At 44.0% G+C, this 17001-nt stretch overlaps 1 protein-coding gene across 35 annotated transcripts in view; it reads right to left on the minus strand.

Annotated features, from left to right (window-relative positions):
• DTNB (dystrobrevin beta) overlaps positions 1–17001 on the minus strand; it is a 361644-nt gene that overhangs the window by 79599 nt on the left and 265044 nt on the right. For 34 of the 35 annotated variants that reach the window (XR_005224528.2, XR_005224527.2, XR_005224524.2 and 31 more), the window contains 2 exons: positions 16703–16816; positions 11849–11945 (listed from right to left, as the gene is read on the minus strand). Coding sequence is in view for 28 of the 35 variants with exons in the window: in XM_043541997.1 (XP_043397932.1) it covers positions 11849–11945; positions 16703–16816 (211 nt within the window). In the remaining 7 variants the exon portion in view is untranslated. Of the gene's footprint in view, positions 1–11848; positions 11946–16702; positions 16817–17001 lie in introns of those variants that run through there. The other variant, XM_043542001.1, reaches the window with a different exon arrangement.

Genomic DNA, 17001 nt, shown 5'->3' on the forward strand with positions numbered 1-17001 from the left:
AAAGCAGTGGGAACACTGAGAGCAATTAAATAATAAATGAACCCAGAAAAACAACGAGCTATTCTCTAGCTTTAGGAGTCACCACTGCCACTTTTGAGGTTCATAGGTTCCAAGGCCACATGGGACAGTTGTGATCATCTACTCTGACCACCTGTCTAACACTGCTATCATATAACATCTCCAAAAGAATTCCTTTTGAACTATGGTATATCTTTTAGAAAAACATCCACTTACGATTTAAAAATGGCAAGTTATGGAAAATCCAGCAAGACCCTTTGTAAAACTGTTACAATGTATACTTTACTTCCAGTCTGCATTTGTCTAGCTTTAACTTCCAGCCACTGAAACTTGTTAAGGATTGTCTGGTAGACTGAAAAGCCTATTATCAAATATTTCTTCCCTATGTAGGGACTTTTACAGACTGTGATCTAGTCACCTCTTAACCTTCTCTTTGTTAAGCTAAATTAAACTTTTTGAGGATAGTGGTGAGGACAGTGACTCATGTCATACGTGTCGGTGCTACCACAATGCAAATAATAAAATTTGCAGTTTAATTTTGCCGCCTCTGTTTTTCTGTGCTCAACTTGAGTCCCCTCATGCCTGATTTTTAGAGGTGTTGAAAGCATGCTGCCATCTTTGACTTCAGCTAGAGTTTTAGATGCCCTGCACCTCTGAAATGGGCATCCAAAACTGAAACACACAAAACCAATGAACACTTCTCCCCTTACTTTTTTCTTTCTAAGATATAAACAACAAAATTAGATACTAGCAATCGCTACTTGACAGTTATCTTTAATGCACAGTGGCAGGGTGCTTTCAGTGGTTGGCCTCTGACTCTGGACTTTGCCCCTCCTACTGGTCTGTGAGAGTTTGGGTAGGCCAACCTCCTTTCCTGGGCTTCAGCCTGAGTGGTTGGTTATGGGGATGATATATAGATCAGCAGTGAATGAGAGTTTTCCAATGTAGACTTTGGTCACGAAATCCTATGTTATAACTTAATTTTGGTACCCAGAGACTCTGATTAATTCACCTTATGTTTGCACTATGCTTTGAACATGTAAATTATTATTAATTAGCACTTATACTTTTAAAAAAAGATAAATGGAATTCCATTTTTCAGGTCATCAACCCATAAAAAGAGTTTTATTCTTTGCCTTCTAAATGGCCAAGTCATTAATATTTGAAATCCACTTTCTGCACACACGTAATGACTAGAACTGTCAATTAATTGTAGTTAACTCCTGTGATTAACTCAAAAAAATGTATCATGATTAAAAAAATTAATTGTGATTAATCATAGTTTTAATCGCAATGTTAAACAATAGAATACCAATTGAAATTTATTAAATATTTTTGGATGTTTTTCTACAATTTCAAATATACTGATTTCTATTACAACATAGAATACAAAGTGTAAAGTGCTCACTTTATATTATTACTTTTATTACAAATATTTGCACTGTAAAAAATGATAAACAAAAGAAACAGTATTTTTCAATTCACCTCATACAAGAACTGTAGTGCAATCTTTTTGTCCTGAAAGTGCAACTTACAAATGTATTTTTTTGTTACATAACTGCACTCAAATAAAACAATGTAAAACTTTAGCGCTTACAAGTCCCTCAGACCTACTTCTTGTTCAGTCAATTGCTAAGACAAACAAGTTTGTTTAATTTACGGGAGATAATGCTGCCCACTTCTTATTTACAATGTCACCTGACAGCGAGAACAGGTGTTTGCATGGCACTTTTGTAGCCAGCATTGTAAGGTATTTACGGCCCAGAGATGCTAAACATTCATATGCCCCTTCATGCTTTGGCCACCATTCCAGAGGACACGCTTCCATGTTGATGATGCTCGTTAAAAAATAATGCATTAATTAATTTGTGATTGAACTCCTTGGGGGAGAATTGTATGTCTCCTACTCTGTTTTACCTGCATTCTGCCATATATTTCATGTTATAGAAGCATCAAATGATGACCCAGCACATGTTGTTTGTTTTAAGAATACTTTCACTGCAGATTTCACAAAACACAAAGAAGGTACCAATGTGAGATTTCTAAAGATAGCTTCAGCACTCTACCTAAGTCTTAAGAATCTGAAGTGCCTTCCAAAATCTGAGAGGGACAAGGTGTGGAGCATGCTTTCAGAAGTCTTAAAAGAGCAACACTCCGATGCGGAAACTACAGACCCCGAACCACCAAAAGAGAAAATCAACCTTCTGTAGGTGGCATCTGACTCAGATGATGAAAATGAACATGTATTGGTCCACACCGTTTTGGATGGTTGTAGAGCAGAACCCATTATCAGCATGGAGGCATGTCCTCTCAAATGGTGGTTGAAACATGAAGGGACATATGAATCTTTAGCCCATCTGGCACATAAATATCTTGCGGCGCCGGTTACAACAGTGCCATGCGAACACCTGTTCTCACTTTCAGGTAATATTGTAAACAAGAAGTGGGCAGCATTATCTCCCGTAAATTAAACAAACTTGTTTGTCTGAGCGATTGGCTGAAGAAGAAGTAGAACTGACTGGACTTGTAGGCTCTAAAATTTTACATTGTTTTACTTTTGAATGCAGTTATTTTTTTGTACATAATTCTACAATTGTAAGTTCAAGTTTCATGGTAAAGAGATTGCACTACAGTACTTGTAATGGGGGAATTGAAAAATGCTATTTCTTTTGTTTTTTACAGTGCAAATATTTGTAATAAAAATAAATATAAAGTGAGCACTGTACACTTTGTATTCTGTGTTGTAATTCAAATCAATATATTTGAAAATGTAGAAAATATCAAAAACTATTTAAATAAAGGATATTCTATTATAGTTTAACAGTGGGATTAATCGTCCGATTAATTGCGATTAATTTTTTTAATCACACGATTAATCGAGATTAATTTTTTTAATTGATTGACATCCCCAGTAATGACCCTTATGAACATAAGAATGCCATAGGGTCACACCAATCATCCACCTAGCTAAGTATCCTGTCTTCCAATAGTGATCAGTGACAGAGGTTTCAGAGGGAATAAACAGAAGAGAAGGTTACTCACCGTGTGAAGTAACTGAGATTCTTCGAGATGTGTGTCCCTGTGGGTGCTCCATTTTAGGTGTTCGTGTGCCCTTGCACTTGTCCTCGGAGACTTTTGGTAGCAGTGCCCGGTTGGGTCACACATGCGTGGTCCCCATCTTGTGCTGCTTCAGGCAGTTAACTGATACTGTGGGACCAAAACCCACTCTGTTCCTTCTCTACTGCAGAGGCTGAGTAAGAAACGCCGAAGTAGAGGGGAGGAGGGAGCGTAGTGGAGCACCCACAGGGACACACATCTCGAAGAACCTTAGTTACTGCACAAGGTGAGTAACCTTCTCTTCTTCGAGTGATGCCCTGTGGTTGCTCCATTTTAGATGACTTCAGAGCAGTGTCTTCTGGTGGAAGGAGGGGGCTTTGGAGTTGAAGTCGTGACAGATCACAGTAGAGAAAGTCTGAATGAGGTACCAGATGTTGCCTGTTGCTCTAACACATAGTGCTGTGTAAAGGTATGGACTGAGGCCCAGGTAGCACCTCCACAAATGTCTGTGATGGGTGAATTGTTCAGGAAAGCCGTGGAGGCTGACAGGCTCCAGTGGGATGCGTGAAAATCCCTTTGGGGGGTTGGCGGGCACACTGATGATAGCATAGTTTTTTGCAATCAGAAATCCACGTGGAGAATCCTTGTTTAGATATGGCACTCCCTTTGGCACGTTTGGTGATGGAGATGAATAGTCTGGAAGATTTACGAAACGGTCTTGTTCTGTCTATGTAAAAGGCTAATGCCCTCCGTACATCGAGAGTATGAAGTGTGGACTGCGTTCTATCTGTGTGGGGTTTGGGGTAGAATGTTGGTAAGTAAATGGGTTGGTTAAGGTGGAAAACTGAGATGACTTTCGGTAAAACTTGGGGTGCAGTCTCAGGATACTTTATCTTTAAAAAAAGCCATGTATGGGGGATCTGCCTTGAAGGCCCCCAGCTCTCCTACACATCTGGCAGATATAATTGCCACAAGGAATGCCTCTTTCATGGAAAGGTGTAGCAGTGCGCATGTCGCCACGGGTTCAAATGGGGAATGGGTGAGGGCCTGAAGGGCCAGGGTGAGGTCCCATTGTGTAGTGAGAGTGAGATGGATGCCATCTGTTTCTGTTGGTGCCATGCTTCAAATCACCACCACCTGAGCATGTACGTGTGTCGGGTAGTTGCTCTACGATTATTTAATAATATGTTTTGTACCTCTTCCGAGCAGGTCATCTCAGGTCCTGTGAGCCATGGAGGAGCCATGCTCTGAGATGGAGTTTTTGCAGGTCCGGATGCAGGACACGACCTGAGTCCTGGGACAGCAGATGAGGCCGAAGTTGGAGTGTGATTGGTGGATGCACAGCCATCCTACGGAGGTAAGGACACCAGGATTGGTGAGACCATGCGGGGGCCATTAGGATGACTGTGGTCCCATCCTGCCTGATCTTGTGGACCACTCGGATCAGGAGAGGGATGGGAGGGAAGGCATACAGGAGGGGAGGTTCCACTCGAGGAGGAATGTGTCATCTAAGGACTGTATGCCGAGACCTGCCCTGGAGCAAAACCGGGGGCATTTGGTATTTTGTGCGATTGCAAAGAGGTCTATTGCTGGGAACCCCCACTGTTGAAATATGTGTTGAAGTACTCTGTTGCCGAGCTGCCACTCATGGTCCTGAGAAAAATGCCTGCTTAAGGCATCCGCAGTGATGTTCTGGCATCCAGGTAGGTAAGACGTGGAGATGTGGATATTGTGTCTGATGTATCATTGCCAGACTTTTATGGCTTCCATGCATAGGGAGTGTGATTGTGCTCCCCTTGTCTGTTTATATAAAACATACAGTCTATGTTGTCCATAAGGATCTGAATGGCCTTGTCTTTGATGAGTGGTAGGAAGTGGGTGCAGGTGTTGTGGATGGCTCGTTGTTCTAATAGATTTATATGTAGAAAGGATTCTGCAGGAAACCAGAAGCCCTGGATAGAATGTGGATGCATGTGTGCCCCCCACGCCAAGAGTGAGGTATCTGTAATGATGGTTAGTGTCAGCGTCTTCTGAAGGAAGGGCACCCCTGTGCATACGTTGGCTCATTGTGTCCATCAGAGTAGGGAGTCCTTTATTTTGTCCGGCATCATGAGACGCTTGTTTATGCTGGGTCTGTGTGGGACATAATTCATATGGCGCCATCCTTGCAGGCAACACATGTTTAATCTGGCATGTCTGCCGACAAACATTGTGGCTGCCATGTGACCAAGAAGTTGCAGGCAACTCCTGGCTGATATCTGTGGACTATTTCATGCCGTGGATATGAGGCTGGTGAGAGTGAGAAACCGTCGCCTTGGTAGAGAGGCTAATGGGCCTCGGTAGAATTGAGATGGGCCCCAATGAACTCCAATTCGTGCACTGGAGTTAGGGTGGACTTTTCGGTATTTATTCGGAGGCCCAATCTCATGAAGAGGGTTCCCATCTGTTCGGTGGCTTGTATTGCTGCCAGCTGTGTTGACGCTTTTAGCAGGCAGTCGTCCAAGTATGGGAATATCAAAATTGCATTTCTGCGCAGGTTTGCTGCAACCACAGCCAGTACCTTCGAAAACACTCGAGGGGCAGTAGAGAGGCCGAAGGGAAGGACCTTGTATTGGAAGTGGTCCAGTCCAACGGTAAAACCTGCGATGAGAGGGATGTATTGTTACATGAAAATACGCATTCCGGAGGCAGAGGCCCGAGAACCAATCCCCTCTTTCTAGAGCTGGGATTATGGTGCCTCGTGTGACCATCTTGAATCGTTGTGTTTTGACAAACTTGTTGAGTCGTCATAGATCGAGTATTGGTCTCCTTCCAACGGACTTTTTCTCTGTGAGAAAATAGTGGAAGTAAAATCCTCTCCCTCTGTGTTCTGTTGGAGCGGGTTCTACTGCTCTTAGCGGAATGAGGTGGCTTACCCCCTGGCGCAGTAGAAACTCGTGAGAGGGGTCCCTGAAGAGGGACAGGGAGGGAGCACGGGTAGGGGTTTGGAAAAAAAAAAGGTGGGGAGGGAGTAACCAGTTTGTATGATTTCTAGCACCCATTTGTCAGATGTGATGGTCTTCCAGATTGGATAAATTGGAAGTAGACGATCTCCGAATGGTTGGGAGAGAGATGGTGTCACCAGCACAGATAGGCCTGGGGTTCTCGTGCCCGCAACCAAGGCTTCAAATTTGTTGTTTGGAGGTTGATGGTTGGGATGCAGCTAGTGAAAAAGTAGATTGGCATCCCCTTGGGGGCCTGTGTTTGCGGGCTTATGACTCAAATCACGCTGTTGTTGTTGAGAATATATGGTCTGGTAGTAGCATTGGGGTACATAATAATTTCTCTATTTTTTCTTGGGTTTGGGTGTATAGATTCCCAAGAATCGGAGTGTCACTCGTGAATCCTTGAGCAAGTGGAGAGAGTCATCTGTTTTTTTGGCGAAGAGTTTGGGACCCTCAAATGGCAAATCCTCATCTGTGGATTGAACCTCCTTAGGAAAGCTGGAGAGATGGAGCCATGAGGCCCTTCTCATCATGACAGCCATCGCCACTGATCTTGCAGCTGTGTCCGCAGAATCAAGTGCTGCTTGCAGGGCTGTTTTGGAGATGAGTTGTCCTTCTGATACAAGTGCTGTGAATTGTTCTCTCTTGTCCTCGGAAATAAAATCAGTCAATTCAGATATTTTTGTGTAGTTAATATAGTCATATTTCGCCAGCAGTGCCTGGTAGTTGGCTATGCGGAGGAGTAGTGTAGCCAAGGAATAAGCCTTGCGGTCGAAAAGATCCAGTCTTTTCCACTCTTTGTTGTGAGGTGTGGTTTTGGGCTGTTGCCTACCACGTTCCTGGACTGCATCAACCACTAGGGAATTGGGTGCTGGATGTGAAAAGAGGAAGTCTGTGCCCTAGCTGGTACATAATATTTTTTGTCAGACCTCTTGCAGGTTGGAGGAGCAGTTGCAGGGGTCTGCCAAATGGTTTTGACAGGGTCCATAAGAGCATCATCGTTCATGGGCAAAGTGATTTTGGATGAAGCAGATGTATGCAAAATGTCAACTAGTTTGTGTTGTGTCACTTGGACCTCCTCAAGAGAGATGTACAGGGAGCTAGCCACCTTTTTAAATAGATCCTGGAATAGTCTGAAATCGTCCCCTATATTATGGGGAAGAGGCATAATGGCGTCATCTGTGGACAGTGATGGTAAATGGGTAGGTGGTGCCCCTTCCAGGATCGGGGGTTCTTCTTCATTTTCCCCCGGTTCCCCTGCTGCCATCAAAGGTCCAGGCACCGAAGTTGCAGGTGAGTGCTGTGTGCCAGGTCTGGATGTGGCAGGCAATCACTGTTGTGTGGGGTATGCCATCCACAGGTTCCAGTATGTCCACTGGGGGGCCCCCAGGGCTGGCCGTACCATTGAAAATACTTGGGATCAGTGTAATATGTCCCCTGAGGGGGTCCTGAGTGAGTCGGTTCATGGTAGAGAGGAGATTGCGGAGGGAGACTCGGTGCCGAGCCTGACATGTTCACGTTGGTGCTGATGATAGGGGAGTCGGGGCAGAGCCAACTAAGAGACCCTTGTGTCTGAGAAACTGCTGCGATGGCTGTTTGATTGGCCCCGAGGCGGTATCATTGTCGGTGCCGGGAGTTGCTGTGTATAAGCTGGCACTGAAGGCTGCGCTGCTGTGCACACCGAGCATGCCTTTGAAGGAGCTGCCCTCTGTCCCGGTGCCATGCTGCTGTGTGTGGGTCGCGGCTTTGGTATTGGTGGTGCCAGGGCATGGGGTTTAGATTTCCCCTTAGTGCCTCTGTTGGAGCCGGCTCTTTTAGAGTCCCTGGCTCTAGTGGTACTGGCGGTGCCGGGTGGTCCCACTGGGTCGGCGACCAAGCAGATAGTGCAGTCAGTGCCGGTGCCGAGCGTCCACTCGCGGAACGTCACTTCTTGGCCGATTCCTGAGTTGGGGACATAGGTGCTGCCTTTCTGACAGTTTTTTGGCAGGTTGCTCAGACCCATGGGTTGAGGAGGGACCCCTGTCAGAAGCCGTGGTTGGTGAAGTTTGACCAGGAGGGGTCTGGGCTCCGGGCTCAGACGCAGGTCTGAGAGACTTCTCCATAAGGAGGAGCTTTAACTGCAAATCTCCACCTCTTCTTGTCCTGGCGGTGAGCTTGAGGCAGTGCTGGCACTTCTGAGTTGTGTGTGTTTCCCTAGGCAGCGAACACACTGATCGTGGCCACCAGAGACAGGTACAGCAAGCCTGCAGTTGAGACAGCATTTAAAGCCTGGGAAACCAGGCATTCCTGTAAGACGGGGCTTTCACCTTCAAAGCGGCTGTGTATGCAGAAGTTCAACTGAAACTTCTCCCCAGCCAGTAGCTCAAAAGGAAAATTAAAGGAAAAAGTTTTGTTTTTTTCTAAACTAGGTGAGGGGGATAAAAGAAAAAGGGAAACAATGTAAATAGCTGCTAATGAGGAAACTAAGTAACTAACTGTTAAACTAATTAACTACTAAGTAGCAAGGCCCCGACTCCTAGCCAAGGGCGGAAGAGAAGGAACTGAGCGGGGGCTGGTCGCACAGCATCAGGTATCTGCCTGAAGCAGCACGAGACAGGGACCATGCATGTGTGACCCAACGGGGCTCTGCTACCAAAAGTCTCCGAGTACGAGGGCAGGGGCTCACGAACACCTAAAATGGAGCACCCAAAGGGACAGCACTCAAAGAAGAACAGGGTAATTATCGGCTGATCCATCCTCTGTCATCCAGTCCCTGCTTCTGGCAGTCAGAGGCTTAGGGACACACAGAGCGTGGGGTTGCGCCCCGGGCCATCTTGGCTAATATGGCGGGGTGGCCTTGTCCTTCACTAACTTTCCTAATTCTTTTCTGAACCCAGCTATATTTTTGGCTTTCACAACATCCCCAGGCAACAAGTTTCCACAGGCCGACTGTGCATCTTGCAACAAAGTACTTCCTTATGTCCGCAGAAAGAACAGGAGGACTTGTGGCACCTTAGAGACTAACCAATTTATCTGGGCATAAGCTTTCGTGAGCTACAGCTCACTTCATCGGATGCATTCAGTGGAAAATACAGTGGAGAGATTTTATATACACAGAGAACATGAAACAATGGGTGTTACCATACAGACCGTAACCAGAGCGATCACTTAAGGTGAGCTATTACCAGCAGGAGAGCGGGGGGACGGGGACCTTTTGTAGTGATAATCAAGGTGGGCCATTTCCAGCAGTTGACAAGAACGTCTGAAGAATAGCGGGGGGGTGGGGGAGGGAGGAAATAAACATGGGGAAATAGTTTTACTTTTGTGTAATGACCTGTCCACTCCCAGTCTTTATTCAAGCCTAAGTTAATTGTATCCAGTTTGCAAATTAATTCCAATTCAGCAGTCTCTCGTTGGAGTCTGTTTTTGAAGTTTTTTTGTTGAAGAATTGCCACTTTTAGGTCTGTAATCGAGTGACCAAAGATTTCAACAATTTCCATCTCACCATCAACCTCAGCTGGACCAGTCCACACAAGAGATCCACTTCCTGGACACTACGGTGCTAATGAGCGATGGTCACATAAACACCACCCTATACCAGAAACCTACTGACTGCTATGCCTACCTACATGCCTCCAGCTTTCATTCAGACCACACCACACGATCCATTGTCTACAGCCAAGCTCTACGATACAACTGCATTTGCTCCAACCCCACAGACAGAGACAAACACCTACAAGATCTCTATCAAGCATTCTTACAACTATAATACCCACTTGCTGAAGTGAAGAAACAGATTGACAGAGCCAGAAGAGTACCCACAAGTTACCTACTACAGGACAGGCCCAACAAAGAAAATAACAGAACACCACTAGCCGTCACCTTCAGCCCCCAACTAAAACCTCTCCAACGCATCATCAAGGATCTATAACCTATCCTGAAGGACGACCCATCACTCTCACAGATCTTGGGAGACAGGCCAGTCCTTGCTTACAGACAGCCCCCCAACCTGAAGCAAATATGCACCAGCAACCGCACGCCACACCACAAAACCACTAACCCAGGAACCTATCCTTGCAACAAAGCCCGTTGCCAACTGTATCCACATATCTTTTCAGGGGACACCATCCTAGGGCCTAATCACAGCAGCCACACTATCAGAGGCTCGTTCACCTGCACATCCACCAATGTGATATATGCCATCATGTGCCAGCAATGCCCCTCTGCCATGTACATTGGCCAAACTGGACAATCTCTACGTAAAAGAATAAATGGACACAAATCAGATGTCAAGAAGTATAACATTCAAAAACTAGTCGGAGAACACTTCAATCTCTTTGGTCACTCAATTACAGACCTAAAAGTGGCAATTCTTCAAAAAAACAAAACAAAACTTCAAAAACAGACTCCAAGGAGAGACTGCTGAATTGGAATTAATTTGCAAACTGGATACAATTAATTTAGGCTTGAATAGAGACTGGGAGCGGATGGGTCATTACACAAAGTAAAACTATTTCCCCATGTTTATTCCCCGCCGCACTGTTCCTCACACGTTGTCAACTGCTGGAAATGGCCCACCTTGATTATCACTACAAAAGGTTTTTTCCCCCCTGCTCTCCTGCTGGTAATAGCTCACCTTACCCGATCACTCTTGTTACAGTCTGTATGGTAACACCCATTGTTTCATGTTCTCTGTGTATATAAATCTCCCCACTGTATTTTCCACTGCATGCATCCGATGAAGTGAGCTGCAGCTCACGAAAGCTTGTGCTCAAATAAATTTGTTAGTCTCTAAGGTGCCACAAGTCCTCCTTTTCTTTTTGCGGATACAGACTAACACGGCTGTTACTCTGAAACCTGTCCTTATGTTAGTGAAATTAATAGACGTCCGGTTTAAAACTAGGTGATCTCTGGTTCTTACAATATGTGAAGGGGTAAATAACACTTTCCTATTCACTTTCTCTACCCCATGCATGATTTTATAGACCTCTATCATATCCCCCCATAGTTATATCTTGTCTAAGCTGAACAGTTCCAGGCTTTTTGTTCTCTCCTCATATGGAAGCTGTTCCACACCACTCATCATTTTTGGTGATCCTTCTCATAATGAGCTTAATGTGCATATCTGTATTAACAGGGTCACAATCCCAGACTGTGATTTCATACTTAGAACCTTTTATCTTCAAAGCCCTTTATAAACATTCACTAACTAACCCTCCTCTACAATAGGGTGAACTTAATGTCCAGGCAGATGTCAACTGTAGATGTGGCTCATAGGAAGAATGCTAGACCCTCAGATAGCCCAGACTCAGAACAATGAAGCGTATTACAGATCAGACCCCAACACCCTGAATCACACTCTAAAGCAAATAGGATATAGTGCAGGCTATGGAGAATTAGTGTAACACTTTCTTTTTGGCTCAGACTGCCAGCCAGGCAGGAAGCCACATTCTGCAATGTAGTAGCTGTAGCTTCCAAATTGTTTTCAGGCTAAGCCTGGAGCATTCCATGATTACATTGGGACAGTATAGACCATAGGCTGACTGGTTAGTCAATTAACAAATCTATCCTCCCTTTCCCATACCTCCCAAAGCCTGTGAGTGTTCAACAACTTTAACACAAGAAGCAGCATGTGGACCTAATCGCACATTAACCATCCTTCCCAATATGCAGAGCCGAAATGGCTGTTGTTTACAAGATTATCTGTACATGATCACTGAGGGAAGTAATGACACCAGCAATGTAGGGGTCTAGTGAGAGCAAAGCTCGGGCACATGCGAGGGAGGAAGGTCTGAGACAAAGGTGTTTACCTTGAGCAGTTTCATTAGCCCTTCAAGCTGCACCATCAGTTCCCTTCTGCTCTCTTGAAGTGCAGACATTCTCTGTTCTAGTTCATCCTTTCTCTGCCTGTTCAAGTTACATGGAAGAAAGTGTCAAAAGAAACTCTGGCTGTTTCTGGGGCACGTAGGGAAATTCAGAGCTGGCTGATTGGCATATATACCATGTTGTTATATTTCACTTTGTTTAGTACTCCCCCTTAAAGTTAACAAAATCAGAGCAAAACGTAACACGCTAACCACGACTCCTATTGTAACATGGCATGCAACAATCAAATTTTTCACTATGAAATACAGACACCCAAAGTCAGAATTATAATGGTGGGAAGCACTCTTTTTTAAACCAATGCAATTTGAAAAGAAAGCCAGCATCCTTTCAATGATGCTGTCAGACCCAGGCATCCAGCAGATCTTTAAGACAAGTCAGACTGAACCACCAAAAAAATGAAAACAGAGTGCAGAGAGCTGCAAGGAAGAGACAATGGAATGCCACTAACTTGAACTGAGAATTTACAGAGCTGCTTCTATCCAGTAATCTGACATACAACTTGTGAAGCATTTGCTGCAATAGAACCTGTGTAAAGTGTAACACAACACAAGCCAATATGCAGGTACAGAAGGGAATTTTTCCTTTCTGGGTATTGAAAATTATTCCATTCTAAAGCCTGCTAGAATGAAAGTCCTATGTTTAACAGATTTGAAAGAAAAGTGGCTTAGTGTTTGTTTGTTTGAATTTTCAAAGAGAATTAAGTTTCCTACAGTCGGGAACCTAGAATCAAATTAGCATCACATGTCAAAAAGCTCAATATCTTATATGCGAAGAAAGTCATGCTGCATTATTTGAAACCATGAACAAATAGTACAATAACTGCAGAAAAAAAATGATAACAGGAGGGGATTACTCTTTTATTTCTGTGGTTTCATCCATACAATAATGTCAGGTCTAAGGTTAAAGACAGGATAAATTATATCACAGGCTTTGACCTTCCTTTGAATCTGGAAATTTTCCTCGTGAATCTATACCTACGGATGAATCATTACAAGGATCTTAGTAACCAACTCATTTTAGAAGTGAAAAATGTGATAGCAATGACTTGGAAAAGAAACATGTCATCATCTCAAAACCAAATGGATCTACTGAGTATTGTTTGCAGTTACTATGGTAAATGGAAGGGTGGAGTATAGTATGTATTTATTCAAACCATAAAAGTACCAAGATTATATAACAGAATGGACGTCTTGCTCTGCTGGTTAGAGGTGACTGGATCACCATACCAACATGGAGAGAAGATTTTTGACAGTAGAGAGCTCTTTAATCTAAAAGACAAAGGCATAATGAGATCCAATGGCTGGAAGCTGAAGCTAGTCAAATTAATGATAAAAATAAGGTGTAATTTTTTAATACTGATGTTAATTATTAGTCATTACCTCAGTGGTTTTAGCATTGGCCTGCTAAACCCAAGGTTGTGAGTTCAATCCTTGAGGGGGCCATTTAGGGATCTGGGGCAAAAATTGGGGATTGGTCCTGCTTTGAGCAGGAGGTTGGACTAGATGACCTCCTGAGGTCCCTTCCAACTCTGTGATTTCTGTGATTACATTTCATTAACAACTTACCAAGCAACCGGATGAACTGTCCATGACTTGAAATCTTTAAAGTAAGATTATGTGTCTTTCTAAAATGTATACTCTAGCTCAACCAGAAGTTATGGACTTAACACAAAAATTACTTGGTAAAATGTTCTAGCCCAGTGGTGGGCAACCTACGGCCCGTCCGGGTAATCCACCTGCAGGCCATGAGACAGTTTGTTTACAGTGACCGTCCGCAGGCATGGCCCCCCGCAGCTCCCAGTGGCCGCGGTTTGCCATTCCCAGCCAATGGGAGCTGCGGGAAGTGGTCGCCAGCATGTCCTTGCAGCCTGTGTTGCTTCCTGCAGCTCTCATAAGTCGGGAACGGTGAACCGTGGCCACTGGGAGCTGCGGGCAGCCATGCCGGTGGATGGTCACTGTAAACAAATTGTCTCGTGGCCCGCCAGCGGATTACCCTGACGGGCTGCGTGTGGCCTATGGGCTGCAGGTTGCCCACCACTGCTCTAGCCTGTGTTATGCAGGAAGTCAGACTACGTAATCATGATGGCACAGTCTGGCCTTAAAATATCTGAATGCTGCCTGAAACTCTCTGACTTCCAAGAGTCATTCATAGATTTTTAAGGTCAGAAGGGATCATTAGATCATCTAGTTTGACCTTCTATATATCACAGGTCTGAGAGTTTCACCCAGTTAGCCCTGTATTAAGCCAAATAACTTGCGTTTGACTAAGCATCTTTCAGGAAGGCATTCAGTCTTGATTTAAAGACATCAAGAGATGGAGAATCCACCACTTCCCTTGGTAGTTTGTTCCAATGGTTAATCACCCTCAGTGTTAAAAAATTGTGCCTCATTTCTCATTTGAATTTGTTTAGATTCAGCTTCCTGACAGTGGTTCTCGTTATGTCTTTCCCAAGAACCCTTTAGTACCTGGTATTTTGTCCTGAAGGTACTTACGCAACATAGTCACCTCTCAATCTTTTTGATAAGGAGCTCAGCCCGCTTAGCTTAAATCTCTCACTGTAAGGCAATTTCCCAGACCTCAAATAATTTTGGTGACTTATCTGCTCTTGCTCCAATTTTCAACATCTTTGTAAAAATGTGGTCACCAGAACTGTATGCAGTATTGGTCTCACCAGTGCCATATGCAGAAGAAAAATCATCTCCTACGCCTATTCACTACACTCCAGTTTATCCATTCAAGGGTCACATTCGCCCTTTTGCCACAGATTCACACTAGATTCAGAGCTCATGTTCAAAGCTTAAATCCTTTTCATAGTCACTGCTTTCAGGACAGTCTCAAATTCTGGAAATACGGCCAGTATTCCTTGTTCCTAGAGGTATGGCCTTGTACTCTGATGGATTAAAATACATTTTGTTCAAATGGGCCCTGGTTAAAGTGATCCAGACCACTATGTATGACTGCTCTGTCCTCATTATTATTTACCACGCTGTCAATCATTGTCATCTGCAAATTTTATCAGCAGTGATTTTATATTAAATTTAAATTGCTTAGTCAGAGCTTCTGATCAGCCTATAAAATATTAAGTAATTAGCAGGGGAAAATGTTAACCGGGGGTGGGGGTGGGGAATGGGGATATCTAGCAGCCCCAGCTTTCTTTAATCTGGATCCCGCCAGTCCACTCCAGCCTTCTCTCCATGCAATTCGAAGTACCTCTAGCTCTGGCATCTTCTGAAAGAGCGCAATCAGCACTCCTGGGATTGACATCAGTGCAGCCCAGTTCCTGGCTCCCCACTCTCCTGATCTTCAATGGAAAGTTGAGGGAGAGTAGCAGAAATCAGCATCTTGGTGGTGCACTAGTCCCTCCCTTTCTGCTTCAGAGAGCATGAATGGACATAATTGGGGGTCAGTCTAATGCACAGGAAGCAAAAGCCCACATTTACACGTTCCCTCATCTGCACCGAGCTCAGCCTTGGAAACACAGAGTCCATTGTTGTGTCTAAGCCCCCCGGGAGTCTCTAGCCCACATTTTGAGAACTTGTGTTCTTGAGATGTTACCAGCAGATAAGACAAAGGAAATATTGGTCAGCAGTGCACTGAGAAATACCGATGGGGCTGAGCTGCTTCTATACAAAAAGCTAATAAATATGTTGAGAGCCTTTAATGTTGTAGTAGCGGGTTGGATAATGTCTTATAGGTAAGGCTGTATGAAAATCGTGGGCTGCAATATTGTTGTGGAAACAAACTTTTAACACACATTGCAACTTTTTATAGTTGTTGCAAATTTGAGTGGCATTGTGACCCTGTGCGCCAGGTCACAACGTTACCTATTTGTGGGGTTGCAATTCCACTCACCCAAATTTGGCCTGGCCGCCTCTCCAGTGCACTCAAATTTGACCCCACACCAAAACTGGAATTTTTACAAACTGTGGCTTCTGAACCAAAAAATCACGACTTTCTTACAGTCTTGCCTATAGGAATTGCCCTCTCCTGGGGATGGAGCAGAGCTGCCCCACTCCAGTGGCACTGTGCTTTAGGGAGAACTCCTCAACATGCACAGAACAAACACTAACATACAGCATGGCTTCCCTTGCAATCCTATCATAATGCAGTTCTCAAAGGGCTGTAGCTGTCAAGAGCTTAAATTTCAGGATGTGCATTAGGTTTCATATGGTGTTTTTTGAAGGCTGAACTGAGAACTAACTAGCAAAAGAAGATGCAATAAAAAGCAGCCAGAGAATTCAACCTTGTGATTACACAGACAATGACATACTTTATTGTTAATACTGAAAAGTCTTCCCTTGTCACTTCAAAATGCAAACATAATCAAAGGAGTTCGAAGACTGCTCCTCAACTCTGGAGATGTGGTTGAATGTTTGCAGATAAGTGCTTTCAAAACCCCACTGACTAATCAAATCAATGACATTGCTCTTCTGTTCCATTCACTTGTCCAGTAAATAATAAGCAGATGGTCCCAATTCTACTGGCCTCCTTACAAATAACTTTCTTATTTATCTAAAGCAAGAATACACTTTAAGTGATGTTTCTATTTGCTTTTAAATCCACTTTATGAAAGTCACATAGTTTTATATAACTGCCAGCTTTCAACAATCACCAGCAGAAAGATTTAAAATGGCTCCTTAGAGTTCTCGTAGATTTACCAGTAATACTCTGTTCTCAGTACCAGATAGGATCATCCATCCTGGAGAGCAGGCCACACATGGCTGAAGGGTTAATATGTCACATGCATAAAAGTTTTAGATTTCTTTTTTTTTTTTTACCGTAGAAGCCTGAGTTCTGCCAGCAAAGTTGGGTTCTGCTGAGCTTTCTCTGGGGTTGGCTGGGAGGCTTGTTCATGCTCCAGTCTGAGGCGCTGAATTTCTTGCAGTATCTCTCTGTTGAAATAAGGAGACAAGGAGATCGAACACGAAACAAGGCAACAGTTCATACTGTTTTTTCAAATCCTAGACAAAAGCTTCAGATGAGCTTTCTGCCCAGCTCTGCAGCAGCAGGACTGTAGTAAGTGCCATTAATTCCCTTTCACGTGTGAATGGTGTAGGCTCAAATCCAGAAGCAGTAT

This window comes from Chelonia mydas, chromosome 3, assembly GCF_015237465.2.
Source record: "Chelonia mydas isolate rCheMyd1 chromosome 3, rCheMyd1.pri.v2, whole genome shotgun sequence".
Taxonomy (NCBI): Eukaryota; Metazoa; Chordata; order Testudines; family Cheloniidae; genus Chelonia; species Chelonia mydas.